A 20,566-nucleotide genomic window follows, 5' to 3' on the forward strand; every position below is an offset into this window, starting at 1 on the left:
TCATTTGTTTTGTTGTTTTTTTCCCCCAATTATTTAAAGACCAATTAGTTTTTGATTGGATTCAAGTTTACAAATGTTGCATCGTGATATTTATATTGATTCTTATCTTTGTACACCTAACCTGGGAACTCCATAGAGCTCCGACGGTAGGAGAGAGATTGCTTATAGTGTGAGCTTGTCCCTCTAATTCCAAACCCACCATCCTTGGTAAAGTTAATGACACCAAACAGAGATGAGCAAGTAGTATAGGGCAAGTAGATATACTTTATCAACATATATCCTTTAAAGTAAAATTATGATTGTTAGATTATTTCCTATCTGTACTTTAAATCATAAATAACTTGATTACTTCCCATGTAGTGCCTCTGTTTAGGTTCTCTAAAGCCAAAGCCCTGAGTCTCAATACAAATATAAATAAAATTGTATTAATAATTTTATTAAAGCTGATTGATAAAAAATCTACAAATTCCACAAGTTAGTTTGTATTGTACTGTTACAGGCACAATGTTTCAACGCCTAAACAAATAGGTCTGCATATTCCATTATCTTTTATCCTTTTTATTTCTGAATTACCTCCCTTCTATCATACTTTGCAAAATTACAACTGTAAATACATCTATTTAAACCAAACAGCCATGTCCACTGTTTCGATCCAGGTACTATTAGGACTAAGTATACTGAAATCTGTATTGTTAAATTTTTTAGCAGAAGAAATTCGCGATACAAGTGGTGAAATGAACGCGATAAAATATTTACTAGAAGTAATAATAATACCATCTTCTGCGTAGCCCTCTGACCTATTTCCTTTAATCATCGCTGCCGTTTACAGATGTAAGATTAAAAAGTGTGGTGGGTAGAGCGCTTGTCTTCCTAATCGAGAGGTCTCGGGTTCGAATCCCATTGAAGACTGAAATTTTGTTTTTCGTTATTCTTAGAGCGTACTTTTGAGCAGTGGCGTCACTGGGGGGTGCGGTCCCCACTCTAGCCAAGATGAAGGAAATGTTACAATGAATCAGTCTAATGATATAGACTTCAATATTTTAGGGGATAGTTTCTTTTTGTCGTGGGCCAATGTCACAAATAAAAGGTAAGCCAATTGTTAAAAGAATGGTGCTGATGCATGCTATTGAGGATGATTTAGTCACTTTCATGTCGACTGGTACATTGGCTTTGTGCCTGCTTTTCAGATTGTGTCCTATCCTCTACCAAAATAAGGAAGACAGGCATGACGGTACAGCACCTTAGTGACTGGGGGCTGCCCAGCTAAAGGCGCGCGGTAGCTGTCCATTGGGATCCTAGCATTTTTCCCACCGACGAAAGTGGGCCCCTGGCGCTCTGCACTACGTCAATAAAGCATTTAGTCACTTAATAGCAAGATGCTATAGAAATGAAGTACAAATTAGTAACTTAATAAGTGGTGGAAATAAAGTCCGCAATTGGAATATCAAAAGACGTATGAAGAATAGTCATCAGGATTGGAAAATCTGAAAACAAGGACATACGGCTACTAATACAATTAACATGGAAGTCGTTGCTATGATTGGTGTAAAGAAGAAAAACAATGGAAGGATAAATTGCACAGATTGTTTTCTATAAAATAAGAATCTTGGACATTTCGTGACCGCATTAACAAGTTTTTATTTCTTCTTTTTCTTTGTTCTCATTTTACACGTCGAAGGGTTCAGAATCAGATCAGTAATCCTATATCTGAGATGAACCGCGCGCAGGACATGGTCAGCATTCTCTGGTGATGCGCCATAGGGGCAGGTTTCGCTAGTCCCGACTTTGAGCTTCCGGAACATATGTTGTCTTATTCTGTTGTGTCCGGTTCGGAGTAGAAAAATTATGCGTTGGTCATATCGAGATAGCTTAGAATAGGCGTCCTTCCTTTTTCTTGTAATTGGGATGTGAACTGGTCCAATTCTCATTTATTTAGTCTTTATTGAATATAGAATGTCCATAAGATGATGGAAATGTTGTGTGGATAAAACCCCTAACTGAAAGTGTATCTATCATGGTGAAAAGTGTATACACGTTTGAGAAAACCACGTCAAAGTTATATTTATAAGAGTCAGCACATTTGTATTTTGTTTGACAGCACACATGACATAGCAGATACTGATCAGATTCATAAGTTACAAGATTTTAAGGGAGAAAAAAGCTGGTGATGTTTACTTAGTTACATTCGATATGTCTAGCAAGGGGGTTAACTTGAATTTATGTCGAGCTCAGGAAGATAAAAAATGCAGCTTCGGTGTATGGAGGCATAAAGGAGTACAAGAAATTTTAAGAACCAACAGAAAAGCAATTTAATAGATGTGTATAATATTCACTTAATCTACGTGGTCAACATTCTTTTCAGAAAATGCTTCTTGCCTAAAATTTTTGGTACAATGGAAATATTTTTTTTCGTTCTAAAATTATAGCCTTTAGAGGCGCAACTTAAGATCTATTGCCAGATGTCTTTTATTTTGCAGGGAAGATGTACTAGAAGGCCAAAGATACATACCTTTAAACTATTGACAAATTGGTGGCTAATTAAACGTTTTCTTTACCAAAAGCATAACTCATTCGACAATGATCAGACGACACTTTCACAACGGGCACATTGATTACAAATGAAATCGTTAAATACATTAATTGCAAGTGGTTGATACGTTTTCAAGTTTGAAATCCAGAAAAGAAAAAATCTTTGTAATTTACTTAAGGTTGCATTGTTGCAAAATTGAACTATAGATAAATTGTCATTTATACTTGTTTAACAATCAATAAATGTAGTTAATTATAAATCATGAGTATTATGTCACAACAGACAAATGAAAAACACGAAATTTTGTTGAGTGGGGGGTCTCGGAAATTACTAGCGATAGATATAAATGTAAGTGTCACGTAGCATAAAGCAGCTGTTACACTAAGTTTATTTTTAGTTTTCTGCGACTAAGACTAAGACGGCTTTATTGATCCTTACGGAAATTTGTTGTGATTACAGGGACTCTTTTCTCGTATAAAGACAACACAACAGAAAAATACACATAAATACAACAGACACAACATAAAGAGTTCATTCAACGACTACACACAGGTATCTTGGTGCATTGCATGTTCCCTGATCAATGAGTGGCGGATAGTTGATTGTCGACGGGTTCTTGGAACGAGAATGCTTTCTTGAAACAGAAGCGAAGTTAATTTCCTAAAAGGAGCGAGATTTGTTTTTGGTTTCTAGTTGGTTGTTGCTAAACCTAGTATAAGGGAGATAATAATTGGTTTTGGTAAGGACGGGGAAAGTCAGCTGTAGTTATGAACTTCAACGAAGAGACTTAACTGGTTTCATTATATTGTACTGTGTGTATACTTTTATGAAAGTGATTCCTAGTTCCAGTATTTAAAGCTTTGTATTATCTACAACCGACCTATGTTATTTGAATTAATATTTTGCATTTGAATCTCCGGGCATAACGATATTATTTGAGTGTTCAGTCATTGTTTCAAATAGACATCTACACGCATCAACACAATCTCATCGTAACTTGGAGACATCTTCACATCTAGCACGTTTCAGCAAGAAACCAACCTGCCCTATTGGCCCACTAATCTCTGACTCGAATTGTAGCCCACAGAGCTTTGTCTCGTTATTAGAGTTAAAAAAAAAATAATTAGTTCTTTTTATATTTAAGTCAATGAAATAAGTTAGCGCATCAAAGCCACGGAATGTACTCAAGGACTTTTCCCCTCTTTAAGTGTTTTCTGTTGATTTTTTAAGGGAATCCCTAACACCTGCTTCTAAACTAAAAGGAAAAAATGGGAAGGGAATGTTCCCCCGTGTAACGCCGCTGCTTTGTTGGTGAACGTACAAAGTCCCACAATCTGTCACACAAAACACAACAAATTCAATACACACATTCTCTCCCCTTGTCACGGAGGTGCAAAATCCTTGAGACCGCTCAGGCGTGCTGTTAAAGAGAAAAAGAAAACATTTTAAATCTCTCTCTCTCTCGCTCTCTCTCTCCTTCTCTCTCTCTTTCTCTCTCTCTCTCTCTCTCTCTCTCTCTCTCTCACTATGTTCCTAGATTTCCTTTTTTTTTATAAATGTAATGACGTGTAAAATAAACACGTAACCACATGTGGTCGAGGCGCGAGCTGAACTCCACATTTATTTCTATCGCCTGCGAGGCCGTATGTCGAGTGTCACTAGACGGTTAGTGTTTTCTTTTCATTTGATCCCAAAAGGTGACACGTTGACGGACACAGAAGACCTCGCACATATCAACGTCCCAGCTGACCCTTACACCGCTACTCCGTTGTGCTGAAGGCCTGGCTACAAACTTTCCAGAACTAATCTAGATCTATTTTTTTTATATTTTAATTTTTATACCTTTTAAAAATATAAAATTTACAAATTCTGAACCGTCGTAAGACATTTGGGACTCTATTGTTTTTTGAGGCATTTTTTGTTCTTTGAGGCATTTATTGTTCTTTGAGGCATTTATTGTTCTTTGAGGCATTTATTGTTCTTTGAAGCATTTATTGTTCTTTGCAGCATTTATTGTTCTTTGCAGCATTTATTGTTCTTTGAGGTATTTTTTTTTTGAGGCATTTATTGTTCTTTGAGGCATTTATTGTTCTTTGAAGCTTTTATTGTTCTTTGCACCATTTATTGTTCTTTGAGGCATTTATTGTTCTTTGATGCTTTTATTGTTCTTTGAGGCATTTATTGTTCTTTGCAGCATTTATTGTTTTTTTTGAGGCATTTATTGTTCTTTGAGGCATTTATTGTTCTTTGAGGCATTTATTGTTCTTTGAAGCATTTATTGTTCTTTGCAGCATTTATTGTTCTTTGCAGCATTTATTGTTCTTTGAGGTATTTATTTTTTTTGAGGCATTTATTGTTCTTTGAGGCATTTATTGTTCTTTGAAGCATTTATTGTTCTTTACACCATTTATTGTTCTTTGAGGCATTTATTGTTCTTTGAGGTATTTATTTTTTTTGAGGCATTTATTGTTCTTTGAGGCATTTATTGTTCTTTGAAGCATTTATTGTTCTTTGCACCATTTATTGTTCTTTGAGGCATTTATTGTTCTTTGAGTCATTTATTGTTCTTTGAGGCATTTATTGTTCTTTGAGGCATTTATTGTTCTTTGCAGCATTTATTCTGAAATGGAATTTTAAAAGGGTGTCAAAAAAATATCGTGGATGGTATTTGACTTGGACCATCGTCAGTATGGTCCGGAATTTGAAGCTAAAAAATCCAACCAAGTACTCTCTTCTAATAGAAGTAATAGCTTCTCAATAGTTCATCCATTTTTCATGACCAATGTATGCCTGTGTGTGAGACAGCAGGGTAAAAGGCAGCAACCGTAGCTTATTGTCGCAGTATGTACATGGCAACATCTGGGAACCTAGACTCATGTACATGAAATGCGTAGGGCGTAATTATCTTCCTTTTTTGAAGTAACGTCTTTAATATATAAGATAGGATGATCGGCTAATGTCCTGTAGTATGACGCCATATTTGTGTTTGAGGACGTCCCTTTCTATGATTGAGACAATACTCGTCTTGTATTGTTTAAGTCAGTGAGTACAATGTTTGTTTGCTAAATGTAAATTGTTTTACATGTTTCGGATGTTCCTTCAGAGTTGAAGATAATCTACTTCCTAGGCCAAACCTCCCGCAGGGCGTCGGGGGATGGCAGCGGGCAGGATATGAGCTTGGGACAATAACGTACGATCTGTAATTTCTGTTATCTGTAATTTCAGAAATATGAATAAAATGTTATTTTATTTTTTTCTGGAGAAATCGTCGTTCATTTCAAGACGTTGAGCTGAAAGCATGGCCAATGGTTAGTTGTTTTTTCTTTATCGAATGCTTCAATATTCGTTTCGAATTATTTGCTAGAGTTTTTGTTTGTTTGTTTGTTTATGCAGGACCAAATGAAATCATCCTAAACGCGTATTTATTCATCTAGCACTTAATCCTGCATCAGATCAAAACAGTTTTCAAAGGTAAGCAAGCCATTAGAGTATGTAATATTAGTGTGTGGAACTATAGCTGCATTCAACTTTCTTGATGACAAGAAACTAACCTTTTTTTTGTAAATCACGCGATAAGCTAAATAAATGTGTTAGCTTAGAAAAGTGGTAGGGTACCTGGCTTTTGAACTGAGGGGTCTAAGTTCGAATCTCGATGACGGCTGGGATTTCTAATTTGAGGATTTTTGGGACGCCTGATTTAGTGTCGAGGGCTATGCCTTTGTCTTTCCAGATTGTTATGAGTTTTGCAAGTGCTGCTGGTAGTTCAGGTTTGGTTCCTTTATCTGAGACAAGAGCTTCAATGAATTTAAAACTACGGACACTTACCTGCTTTTCACCTCCAATACTGATGTCCATTTAAAAGCCCTGTTGGCTATTGGTCATAATTTGTGTTTTTTCGGCTTTGATTTACATATGCTGTCTACGCGTATCACTAAGTCAGCTGATTCTTCTGTCCCCGCGATGCCATCTATATCGTCCTCAAGGTGCAAGATAGTAATTCTTCTTCCTCCGATTCTACAGAACCTTGGGGTCCTCCAGAGCAACTTCCATTATCCTTTCAAGGAAGATGTTGTAAGGGGTTGGTGAAATTGGGCAGTCTTGGCTTCCTCCAACTGTGGTTTAAGACCGGTGCCCAATGCTGTTGCTGAGGTGCGCGGCACTGGGGGTCTGCTTGTAGAGGTTCTGAGTTCCTTTTATTATTACTCTTGTGATCAAGATACATATGTTTCAGAAATATTTACTTTAGTCCTTTATATTAATTAATAATTGCTACTAAAATAGTTGTGCAGTGATATGTTTATATGTCCAAATAAAAAAAAAAATAACATGAAGCGCTCATTTGTTTTCCCTCCTTCTTTCTAAAATGATCGAATCATTTCTTTTGACCAGCATAGCTTACCAAAACATCGGACCACAGGGGCTGCAAAGCACCGTGAGCAATCTCTAAAGTTATTATTTTTAAAAATATTTTTTGAACAAATTTAACACTAATTTTAAAGGTCAAAATAAATAAATATAAATATATAAAAAAAAAGATACAAGAAAAGAAACGAAACAAAATGTTGCCCAAAGTTTATTGGTATTTTGAAACACAAGTCAAGGGAAATAACTTTGAAAAACAAATGCTGATCATTGAATAGATATTAGTAGCATTCATTCAGACACATTCGAAAAACAAACAATATTCGTCCAATATTTTACTTGTAGCCTAATTGTTGATATTTAAGTCTCTTTTGTCTTTCATGGATTTGAGAGTAAACATGGCGAACTATATTCTCAAAATAGAAGTTAGGCATAGGCTACAAATGTGAAACATTCGAAAAAAAAAACAAAAATAGTAAGAACATTTTCATACCGATAAATGGACAAATATTAAACAACTTTTAAAAAATATGAATTATTTATTTCGGTTTTGAATTAAAATCTTTATTACAACGATGTGTAACAAACTATAAGGACTAGATCTTTATCTGGACAACAACCCATTGCCAACACATCAAATAGTAAACATTTTTTGTCGGAGCAAAGTTTTTTTTAATAAGAGCATTACAAAATGCTGATTTATGTTGACATTGTTTCCATTTTTTAAAAATTTAACAATAAAATACAATCTACATGTTTCGATTCTAAAAATTAAGATCTTAGTGTGTAGAATTTTAAATGTACACATTAAAAAGCAGGAAATCAAATTCTTTTAGATACACGAGTTATGTGTTTACTCCATTGTAAATAAAATAATTTGCGTGCCACTTGTTTTGGCTACCTCACTTTGTTAACCCCTGATTGATCTCAAAAGTTGAAGTATCTCTTGCTTAGAAATAAATTTTCATGTACACAAATACAATAGTCATCGTTTCATATAATAACGGATTTATTTATTTTTTTTACATCGCGACAGACTGAGGGACTTCAATGTTCCAGTATCAAAGTCAATTTGACCATAGAAAAAAAAGTTACTCCTACCCATGATTTGTTTTCCTTTTCACAAAAAACAAAACAAACACACACACTATTTAATTGTTAAATTTCTTTTCGCATTAACTAATACATCAATACATTTCAAAATATTCACATATAGATCTAATGTTGACAAAAGAAATTTTGTTATCCATTTTGGTGTCGGAAATGCGTTGCTAAAAATTGAGAAAGTCTATTTCATCGCCATTATGAGCTGGAAGACTAGATCTACTATTTCTTGGTAAGCGGAAAATTTGGAAAGCCTACTTATGTCACGCCTACTTATGTAACCGTAGCAGCATGCTGCCACAACCTGGTGAAGATGTCTCTATTTGTGCAAGGCTGTCACATTCCAATACAATGTCATGGCCTGGTACAAAGGTTCCTGACACTCCCAACAAAAAAGACAAAGAATTGTCACAACCCAGGGGCCCAGTACAAATTAATAGACTGACTGACTGACTGACTGACTGACTGACTGACTGACTAAATGATGACAGAAAGTACAACTAGAAAACAAACATTTTGAAGTCAATCAGAAAATACGATCAGTGAATATTGAACTTCCACATTGTTTTTAGTTGTGTAAATATAAACATTTGCTACGATTTTTTTCTTTTTAAAGTAGATTTTAAAAGTAGATTTTGTTAAGTTTACTTTGTAACAACTCTAGAATCAAACTAGCATGCTTGTTTCATCCGTTCATAATATTCGGCTTCAAAATTTACTTTGAAATTTATTTGTATGTGAACTTCATTACAATTATTTAATGCAGAATTTAGACCAAAAATAAATTAATAATTTCGATCCCACTTAAAAATAACGTTTTGAATTTTGAGATTCAGATCAATGCCTATGGAACTGGTGTCCAAGGAACAGGAAGTCCAAGGAACTGATGTACTGGGAACAGAAGGTCCGAGACTGAAGTCCAAAGAAGGTCTAAGAAAGGCTATACAAGCTTCTGAAAGTTGAAACCAAGTGACAGTTATGACATAGCTTCTTTTAGTCTCATATAGTGTCAACACTTTTTGGCCGTATTCCAAACTTTGAAGATATGTCTAATAAAGAATGTAAGCCCTGTAACATAGTAAAACACTTACACTGTAACTGTAACATTTATTCATGTACATGTTGACCAGTTTACCATGTGTTTAACCTTTGTGTTTCAGAAACATTGAATACAAATTTTGATATGGGAATTCAATTTAAAACCTTACAACAAAAGTACATACGTATCAGCAAGTGTTTGAGTCACTTTTTCATTTACATTTATGGGCTCCAAATTAGGAAGCAACAAATAGTTCACAATCTCATTGGGAAAAAAATATTTCTAACACTATTCGTAATCACACCAATGTGAAACAAACTAGGGGAGACAATTAGTCACACAATTCTGATAAAACACCAGTTCTCACATACCCAAACGCAGTGTGCAGCTCTGTAACGCCGTGTGCCAAAATGGCACTGCGAGAATACATCACACTGGTCTAGTAAAACAACATTCTCTCCTAATATTAAGAAGACCTAGAAGCATTTAGTTGATTTGTTGAGTTCATTGTCACTAAAGTTCGCTATTGAAGGCCAATGTAATGCTTGCCTGCAAAACGCCAATCCACACAAAACAAAGCATTCCACATGGGGTGAAGGGAGATCAATCTCCTTTAGGGGGAGAGAATTCACCAATACAAGTATAACTTTTAAGTTAAAAAAAAATCTTGCGATAGAACATTTGTTGGCATAAAGGAAAATATACAAAATAAGTTCATACAAAATATTATCATTATAAGTATCAATAATAATTTTGGACATCACCGATTTACAAAATATATTATAATATTTAAATGGAAAAAGTCAAACATTTAAAGCATGACATGTCCGAATCTTTTTTTTTTCCCATACAAATAATAATAAAAAATGAAATGAAATGGCAAGAAATTAGAATGGCCGATGACCACATTGGACAGAGTGCAGAAACTGGACATAGTTGCCAAGTCCCTGGATAAATCAAAAACATCTATATTTACATTTGAAACGTCACACAGAGCCCAAAACCACAAACAGCTCTGTGACAGGCATCAATATGCAATTTCATAGGAACACATTCACAATCCACTTGAAACTTTCAAAAACTCGAGAAATAAGGGAGGGGCTGGGTGAACTATTTGGAAATATTTTATTAAAGTCATTTTGTTTTGATACTAAAAATGTCAAGCTCCTAACTATAGCTACAACAGAGAATTTTAAAGGTAAAAAGGTATCAGAAAACTAAACACTTTAATGAGACCATTAAAAATGTCACTTAAAATATTCAGTGAACTAGATTTTTCGAACATTAAGAATGCCCAAATTGCATTGCGGTAGAGTGTAGATAAGTTAAGGTTTTCACTAAGCAAAATAGTTCAGCTGGAAAAAAATGCTCAATCATGACCAAGATTGTTTTAAGGTTCTGACTTTGTATCAAGTCATTTCTGACTTTGTATCAAGTCATTTCTGACTTTGTATCAAGTCATTTCAGGGACAAAATTCAGTCATTATTTTGTTACGCCAAATATAACAGAATGACAAAAGAGCAATGTTCACTCATTAGCTTCTAGAACATCAACTCTACATGTGTAGGCGATGTATCCACAAATAGTTCGCAATCAAAATCCATGTAATATATATATATATGTTGCCTTGTTACCTGTCGACCCAATCACTCCCTACAACTCAAAAAATAAAAGCAAAATATAAGAGGAAAAAATATTTACAACAAAAAAAAAATATTTTTGGAAATATATCTGTTACTATGATACACTTTGACAGGATTTTCTTTTTAATAGTCTAGGACTGGGAAAGGGCAGGTAATCAACACTTTTATTGCAAGAAACACTCTTAATAGATTATTTCCTAGGTCAAGAAGTGTTGTTAAAGTTACACTGTAATGATTATTTCCCTTGTTGTTGACTGGCGTCATTTGAGCTTTTATTTTTCATTAAACACCTGCGATATGAAATCACGATAGACGAACTTTGTGCGGACCTTTTGTGCTTCAAATTATAGAAGCACCGTAACTTAACGTCACAGCACAGTAACTTAAAGGAACAGTTACGGTAACTTACGTCACAGCACTGTAACTTTAAATATAAGCAAAAGTTACAGTAACTTTCGTCACAGTGTACTAACTTTACATAACAGCTACAGTAACTCAAGTAATGGCCATGGACACTTTATGGAACAGCACAGTAACTTTACGGGCTAAGCCTAAACATTTTTAGTTGGGTTAAATACCTGTAGTAGGGCAGACAACTCTTGATGCCCAGATTAACCTACAGAGAAGTTTTGCACATTTGCCCCCAATAATGGTACAAAATGACTTTTTTTCCCCAATTCCAAAAAAATTCCACGTTAAAAAAAAATAAAATATATTCACTCAAAGTCATTTAAATACAACTGAAATTGGAGAAAAAAAAAGTGTATTTAAAAAAAAAAAAAAAAAAAAGAAAATCTAATGTCATTCTCGCCTATTCTCATCCTTGTCCGATTTAATCTTTCCGTCCATTCCGCTGTTGCCCAGGAGCTGCCCATTCGTTGGCTGCCCAGACTGCTGGCTGCCCCCGTTGTAGGTTTTGTCAATAATTTTCAGAGATTCGTTTAGGTAGTTCATAGCACAGTTCAGGGAGGCCAGGACAGCCGGCTGCCCGAAGCCGTGGGTCAGCAGGCTAAAGTGGGTCAGGTGGCGTTGCATGCCCGCATCGAGGACGATGTTGGGTCTGGTGTTGTTCAAGGGGGACCTGTCCTGCATGATGATGTCGATAAACTCCTTGAGGATTTGCCTGTCAGCAGAAAGAAAAGTAATCTTATATAGATTATGCTTATAGACTAATTTTTGTGATGTTATATAGGTTTTGCTAAAAGACTGGAATGATTTGTGATGTATATAGGTTTTGCTAAAAGACTGGAATGATTTGTGATGTATATAGGTTTTGCTAAAAGACTGGTATGACCACAGACCTATATTATATATATGTGGGTATAATTTATTCTGTTATATAATTATATAGACAATGATAAAAGACTGATTTGAATTGAAAAAGAATAAAGAACAAGACTGACAGATTGATATAATATGTGACTTTTGAGATGACACTTTAGATAAACCAATACTTTATAGAGAGAGACTACATGAAAATTCTGCCACTCCAGAATTGGCTTGATTAGCCACACCAGATTCTGCCCCCCTCTCAAGACAAAACCAAAACCAGTGACTTATGTCTACTGAGACAGAAGGAGCCGTATATATATATATATATATATATATATATATATATATATATATATATAATAATATATATATTGTTGTAACCCTGTTCCTCCCTAACTAACCATTTTTTGTTTCCACGTGCAAAGTAGGGTGATTTTTGTTTATGCTGTTGGGCGTAAATGACCTTGACTAAGGTAAAATGTGTGAAGAGACTTAAGTTATGATCGAGGATTTTTTTCAATGGAGGATTGTTTTTCTTGAATCGGTTTTTGTGAATAGTTGTATGTACATTTTGATTAGGAGAACTGTGAAGTTATTTCGATTACTTGGATTATTGACTGTCCGTAGTGGATTGTGCTTCTGCAACCAGAGGGATATCGGCGACCTGACAATCGGTGAGTTACCTTTCTTTAGTCTACTCCAAAGTCGTAACAGTATATATATATATATACACATGACAACATTGCACGACTGTAAGAATAGGGCAATAACATAAATTAATTTGGTCTGCATTTTGGGAAACACTTACTTTGATGCTAGCAACATATTCTTCCGGTTGTGAAAGTCTGCAGGATCAACATGTCTGGAGTTGTACTCGGCAATTTGGCGGGAAGGGAACTCTGTCTCACAAAGGTAAGAGTAGTCTCGTGCCAGTCTGACAGTCTCCCCTGGACAAACACAAAATACATTTTTTGTTAAAGAAAATGATTAGGCCAATATATTTAATAATAAATATTATAAAATATAAAATATTATATTAAAAAAAAACTTGTTTTCACATATTGTTTAGAAACGCTATGCATCTGATATCAGACAGGGAGAGAATGGAGTCTATCTAGATTGGGATGGGAAGGGGGAAGCAATGTTTTATATTGTAATTATTGTCTTGTGTTTTATTGTGTTTTAAATCGGACACTAGCTGGTGTGATGTAAATGCAATGGCTTAGCAAGGGATTTGGGAGCATGGTGGCTTGATCTATTTAGGGTCCCTGCATTTTGACTTTCCACATCATGAGACAATGGCGTAATATTTAATGTAAAAACAAATTTCTGACACTCATTTGGTGATCCCCTCAACTGGGGAGCGGGGGGATCTTCAAATTTGAATCCTTCTCCCCACCCTAGATACGCTACTGTATAAATGTCGTTCATATGTTTATTGATGGAAGCTTTGAGCACTCTAACCACTTGATCTCTGACAGCAAATAGATATAGAGGTATAGATTTTTTTTCAGGAGCCCCTTTTTTCTAAGTCCAGATAATATATGTCAGTGTTAAATATTTCTTGGAAGCCCTAAGCTAAAGTTCATTTTGCCTACAGGAAAATACACCATATTCCTATTTAGTTGTAAACACAGCACAAGAACACCATGCCCAAGAGTGAGCCACTCTTTACTAAGGTACTCACCCTCCACTAATGAGGTCAACAGTGTGACGTTAGCGGCCTTCCTTCGCCCTGCCGGAAGACTTAGACCAATCTTTTCAAGTTTGTCTCTTAACGAGCGCCCGCCATTTTTAGATTTGGCTCTGTGAAAAACATAGAATAAAGAAAACGAAACAATGATAACTTTTGCTGTAATGCATATTTTAAACAAATTGACAAAATGAGTTCTGTTGAACAGCTGCATGACAAGTTGACATAACTAAACGTTTTAAAGACACATCGCATAATCCATCTAAAGACTTTATAAAAACATGTGATATATGCTCATCTAGGTTTACTTGTTGTACAACATTCATTGTATTCTATTTGAAAATTCTTTATGAAATGAAATATTCTCTACACACAACGTGCATGTCCTGTATTGTTTGAAATCCATTAAGACACCCCAAAAAAAAACCCAACCCAAACGAATGAGAGTGGCATTAACAAAACGCACCATTTAAGTTTAACAGCTAAATATTTCAAATTCAGATCTGAGATGGTAGGGAACTAAGGATTTTAGGTTGTCAATGTGTTTGTTAGTCTGTTCTCACAATTAAACGGAAAACAAAAAAGAGTTACGCATGTAATCTGTCTTTGAGCAACAACAACAACAACAAAATACGAATAAATATTTCGTCTGTGGTGTTGACCGTTCCGACACGTAACGAAACTAGACTTTAGGTCTTATCAGCTAAATATATTAGAGTAGGAAAACACCCAGAAAACACCCATTAGCGGAACAAGTAGATGGATGACAAGCAGACAGATATGACATGCACATGTCACATGGCATCCAGGATTACAGACCATAATGCCAGGAACAAACGTAATTCACTGTCTATAATTAGTGTTCCTAATCGAGCATGATCAATGAGGCTTCAAAGGGAAACGTCACACGGCGACATCTATGAGAATGTGAGTTATGTTGTATGTAGCGTCACCTAGCGTAGTCGTCTTCCCAAATGTCATTGATGTCTTTTCGACCCCCGACAGAACACAACACATACACACACAAAGGAGGCGATTGTTTGAAGTAGTGGGTCGTAAAGAGAAAGACACAGAACGGACGAAAATAAGAGAAGCGGGTAAGAGAAGAGAGTTCGGAGCGAGGGGAGAAAGAGAGGGGGGTGGATGTGAACGTATAATTGAACAAAATGATCAGGTCTGTGTTATTTCAAGCATGAAATGATCTTCTGAACGCTCCATGCGACTCCATCTGAGCTGGGCTAGTTGGTCTCCTCAACCCAGAAGCACTTCATGGATGGCTCATCATTAGCCCGGGCAAGACGAGTGTCTTCATAAGGCGCTCGGAAAACAGAATTTAATACAATTAATGCATTCGAAAAAAAAAAAAATACACCAAAGCTAAATTTAGATTTGGTCAAAGGTCGGTTTTATTTGTTCAGATGTGAGTACACAAATTTACATGAAGTTCGACTGTCAAGAAGTTGTTTTAAACATTTTTACTTAGAGGCTTTAAAAAAAAAATCTTTGTGAAGACTGGATGTTTAGTACGCCCCTGAACCCACCCGATTCTAATAGGTAGCACATATACATTAGTTTGGGAAAAGTAAAGGCGGTTCCTCGTTGTGCTGTCCACATTTTGCAAATTCCATTTTAATTAACAAGTTTTCGGTGCATAATTAACAGCTGTAGACTATTGTTTTCAATTGTATGTCAAATCAATCATTATTTTAGAAAAAAAAACTATTGACTTGCTTGAATTAGTATCGTTTAGTCGTATTAAATTATCGCTTTGTACGCTAGTTAGTTTGTGGATGATAGCAAACAGTTCATTAATATCCGTGGATTGTCTCCCTTGTTACAACACAGAGCTGCTTGAAGGTGAAGTCCCTCCAGGCCAAACCAGTATCTCACGCTATTTTGGTCACTCGCTCTTTGAAAATCGCCATCTCGCTAATTTCGTTAAAGCTCAGTAACACTGCCCAGTGGTCATCGCCACCCTTTTAAAGGCCGGCAGCGATTGCAAAACGACACAGGCGGAGTTCCCGAGGGCCATTTGGAGGATTTAAAACCACTCCAGGGACTGACCGATTAAATCTGCATAATTCCACACTTGAGTCTAAATAGCATCTGCTGTGTCCAGGCTGGTGAACGTTGTGTGTATACTTACATGTGCTACTTTAGAAAGGTCGAGATAGGATTACTTAATTAGAAAGAAAATAAACAAAACAAAACAAAAACCGAAGCTGCTAATAGGGCAGATGATGTAAAGCTCAACAATTAACAAGGCCATTATCTTCCCTGGCAACCCATCTGCGCAGTGGGTCAACTCAGTCCTGACCTCTAATGTGGATGTCTCTTACAATAAGTGTTACATTTTGTGTAGTGTTCAGATCCTTTTCATGTTATTTCCATCTTGTTTTTTTTTTCTATTGGAAGGTTTTTGTGTTTTTCCATAAACTTTATAGATCTATAAGGTTTTAGTATTCTTCATTTAGTAAAAATAGTTGTATTCTTGTGTTAGGTCTGTTCATTTCTCTTGTTTGGACTAACTTTATTGTTCTATTCTAAGTATATTACTTCAACTTTACGATTGCCTAGTTCTATATGGATAGCAACCGATTTAACTTTAGCATTTTCTGTTCTAATTAATCTTGTTTACTGTGATCAAAATTTGGTTCTTTTCTAGATTTTTCTGGGTTTTTTTTTCCAAAGAAACAACAAGTGTTTTTTTTTTATTGTGTAGCTTTTCCCACTAATTATCGTTTTCTCTGTCATTTATCTTTCTTAATCACAATCTTTCTTTCTGTGGCTAGCACTGAGTTTAATGTATGGCTTTATCTGTGTTTGGGGGTGCGCTGGCTAAGTTGTTAAGCGCTTGGCTTCCGAACCTGGGGTCCTGGGTTCGAATCTCGGTGAAGACTGGGATTTTAAATTCCTGGATTTTTTAGTGCGCCCCTGAGTCCACCCAACTCTAATGGGTACCTGACTTAAGTTGGGGAAAAGTAAAGGCGGTTGGTCGTTGTGCTCGCCTAACCGTTGGCCACAGAAACAGACTGACCTTAACATCATCTGGTCTATGATCGCAATGTCTGAAAGGGAAATTTTACTTTTTTTTTTTTACTGTTTTTATCTGTGTGTCTATGACTACGTGTAAATGAAACGTCACGTTAACAATGCTGACTCGGCTCATCGCATCTTAATATCTTCAGATCAAAGCTGCACTCCCCACCCCCCCCCCTTCTTATTCCACATCCAGGAAGTAGTTAATGGGTCGTCCGTGTTGAAGCCGCATGTGCCCAAACAAAAAGAAAGCGATAACAATGCTGCAGTGGGCCTCCTAGACCACTCGAGCATCCAGCGAGAATTGGGTGCGAAAAACTGCAGCCAAACTTTGACCCCCAAACGTCCAAACATTTGGTTCAGTTGAAAACCTCTAAGACAAGAGAGTGAAGGAGGGAAAGAGGAAAGGTCTTGAAGATGAGTGTATGCTGAGAATGTGAGCAGGAAAGGAAACTCACACTGGACAACAAAGTTGTGTGCAACTCAATAACACTCAAGGATTCTCGTGCCACTGTGGACATGGGACACACATTTTTTAACTCCCAATCAATCCCCCTGCCCCCGTTTTCTTATTTTTACTAGCTCCTTTCGGACACTCATCCCTCCCCTTTCTTTCGACCATTTTTTTCACACTCTTTTCTTGTTTTTTTTTTTTTTTGCTTTCTTCCTTAAATTTTCTTCTTGAATGTATTTGTCCAGATTACCACTTCCTATGACCTGATTTCACTCCCCTTTCTAACGGGCGCCGTGCTCTGTGTCTTGGGCGCATGGGGACAGATCAGGCTCTTGAGATGTGCAATGGGGGCCGCGCTCCAGCGCTGAGCAGATACAATTCGCTTTTTGTCGCAAGCGACTATTTGCAAACCTCTTGGACCGAGGCGGACACGGATGACGAAAACAGCAGGGGGCTTGTTTTGAGTGTAAACACCCGCGCAGTGATCAGTGCCGATGTGAGAAGAACACGTTTTTTTTCTTCATCCATTTTTTTTTCTCCATTTAAAAATCAACTCAGAATTGTTCGGTGATGAACGCATTGTCAGCCATCTCAGAACGGATTTTATTTCGTTTTATCAAATAAATAAAATTTAGAAAAAAAAAAAAAGACAGGGAAAAGGGGGGGGGGGGCGTTCTCGAAGGGAGATAAATAGATTTCAGTGAGATGTTGAGAGTTGGGATGAGTTGAGGGACTTTGACATGGTGGTGCATTGTGTTTCTAATTTCGAGATATGACGACACTTAGCTAGGCCCAACTGTACCGGAGAGACGAGGGTTGGGGGGCAGTGGAAAGGGGTGAGGGTATCGGGTATTAAGCTCTGATCTGCGGGGTGCTAGGAGAGCGGAAATGGGATGTTTTCAAGAGCAGAGAGAGTGATGTGCGTATACTTTTTAATATTTTTCTAAGCGCTGAAGAAGGTCGTTAATGGAATCACTTCACAGATAAAAAGTTTGGGGAATTTTTAATTTCGTTTCGTATTCTTTATCTCCCAGCATTGCAACAGAGACCCAGATACAGCTCATCCGATTAATGGGCTAAAGAAAGAGCTCTGTTGGATATTAACGTCAGATATTCTTTGTCATACTATCACTTTATCTATTTAGAAGGATTATTTTAAAGTGTATATACTCTTTTAAAAGGGACATTATTTCATATTCAGAGAATAAAGATGGTCTAGCTTAGCTGTAACCAATGCAACAACAGTGTGTCTCCTATTTGAACACAGGGATGCGAATGTGATCGAATTTTTAATTGCGCATTTAGCTTTTGGGCTCTGATAATGACAGACCTGCAGTCAGGCAGATTCGTTGGAAATGACAATATGTGAAATGGTCCGTACCAAGAATGTCTCCACCTCCGCCCACCCGTAGAATTGAGCTGTTTTGTCTCTTATTGATCCTCATAATCTCGGTTTTCGTTTTGTTGATTAGAAGTCCAGTCATTAGATTAAAAGTCCAGTCATTTTCGCTACTGTGGGCTCACATAAATATGTAAGTAAGTAAGTAAAAACATGACAATAATAATAATAATAATAATTGACTATATTCACAATGAAATAAAAAAAACTATCCATCGGAAATATATCGGACATCCATAAGAACTACAATACGATATCAATACGGTACTGGTATGGTAACTTATATTTTGTAACAGGTCAGTTTAGCGACGATCTTAATGAGTTGCTCCTGCAAGCCTATACCATCCCACACAATATCACAATCAATGCTCAGAAATCCGAGAACAATACTAGTTAAAAGACCCTTCATCGGAGAATTGAAATTTGGTCTAATTTTCGATTTACTTTGTCGATATCTCTATTAAAAGTGGAAACTTTTTTTCTTTTGCAAATTGTTTTTCTATCTCTAAGCCAGTACGTTTTCAATGCGTAGGCCTACAATAGAAGTATCTTAAGTAAGAGCTTCTATACTGCTAGAGATCGCAAGTACAAATATGGAAAGATCTCTTTAGCTGAAAGGATTATTGCTTTAAAACAAGTAGAAGAGAAAAAAATAGTCCACAATATGGAGTTCAATGTGAAACTACTCCGCCCTGAATTGTTTTTCAATAAATGTTTATAAGGCGCGTTTTCCATTCTTAAAACCAAGCGTTCCTACCCGCCCCTTCATTTCCTGTTTCCATAAAGCTAACACAGAGGACAGCCTGAGGAGGAGATCAGGCGTAGTTGTCCTAAGACTGGACAGCCGTTAGGCTGATGTATCCACCCTCTAGTTGGGTTCGATGTGCTCGCTGTGTCAACATTATAGCTGGTCCGTCGTTCTCCATAGCAATGGCTGATCCATTAGGTCTGCTGGTTACTTCCTTACTCACTGCGCATGTACCGGGCAAGACGCACCGGAACCGTCATAATCGATTACTGCGATACTCGCGCGACCCCGGGTTTCCATTCAGTGTAATCGATTTGTCCTTTTATGATGTTGGGGGAGAGAAATAAAAAAAAAACTAAAGTATTTGATCGAGCAAGGAAAAAAAATGCATTACTATTGGAAGACTGCACTATAGACGAGTAGCTCATGAGATGGGGCATTTTGTGTGAGTCTCTGTTCGCTTTTAGTCTTCGGGTGCTCTCATACCATGGTTCGGTCTTTTACTTAATTCTTCCATTGAGCAGTCGGTTAAGGAGACTTCACTCACGACAACCAGCCGTCCCCACCCCACCCCCCTTGCTGCCAGGCCATCTTTATTTATCGCCTACGCTCATTACAGAGACATTGACTGTCACTGGTTCAAAACTTCTTTTCACATTCAATCTTTCCATTTATAATTTTCCGAATTTGGAGATTGTATTACTTCCGTTTCAATGGCAAAATCTTGCTACAATTTTATAAGACAAACATGTTTCAAAGGTGTGTAGATCAAATATTTCTCTACCATCAATATCTTGGACATAGTCCCTATAAGAAATAGACTTTAGTTGTAGGTTTGGTTCTTCTGTTGGAACAAATACAATGTATTTCTATTCTCAATCGACTTGTCAGAATGACGATGAATGTACAATGTATAGACTTTATACCATGAACTAATTTCCTGCCTCTATACATATCAAGTTCGAGAAATATTTGGATCAGAATTTCAAGAATATAGAAGATAGCAAAAAAAAATGTTATTCACTGATAATAAGTGCCATGAAAAATGTTATTCACTGATAATAAGTGCCATTTTCTTTGATCTATTTACGATTCGATTATGTTGTGATATTGTCATTCCAAAAGAACTAAGATATTTTCTGTATATCTAGACTGGGTCGGATCTAGACTTGATGAGGCCCTAAGCTATTTGAGATATGGGGCCCTTTCTCAATCCACCTTCACTAGCAACTCCCATTTTATAATCAACATCACTTCATTTGCCCCTTTTCTCTTTCTTCTA

The 20,566-nt window shown here is 36.5% G+C and overlaps 1 protein-coding gene across 2 annotated transcripts in view; it reads right to left on the minus strand.

Annotated features, from left to right (window-relative positions):
• Positions 1–7,087: 7,087 nt before the first annotated feature.
• LOC106063662 (transcription factor AP-2-beta-like) overlaps positions 7,088–20,566 on the minus strand; it is a 127,223-nt gene continuing 113,744 nt past the window's right edge. For both annotated transcript variants that reach the window (XM_013222117.2, XM_013222105.2), the window contains 3 exons: positions 13,639–13,757; positions 12,760–12,898; positions 7,088–11,802 (listed from right to left, as the gene is read on the minus strand). In XM_013222117.2, the coding sequence (XP_013077571.2) occupies positions 11,481–11,802; positions 12,760–12,898; positions 13,639–13,757 (580 nt within the window). In that variant the 3' untranslated portion in view covers positions 7,088–11,480. The remainder of the gene's footprint in view (positions 11,803–12,759; positions 12,899–13,638; positions 13,758–20,566) is intronic.

This window comes from Biomphalaria glabrata, chromosome 5 (assembly GCF_947242115.1).
Source record: "Biomphalaria glabrata chromosome 5, xgBioGlab47.1, whole genome shotgun sequence".
In the NCBI taxonomy this organism is placed as follows: Eukaryota; Metazoa; Mollusca; class Gastropoda; family Planorbidae; genus Biomphalaria; species Biomphalaria glabrata.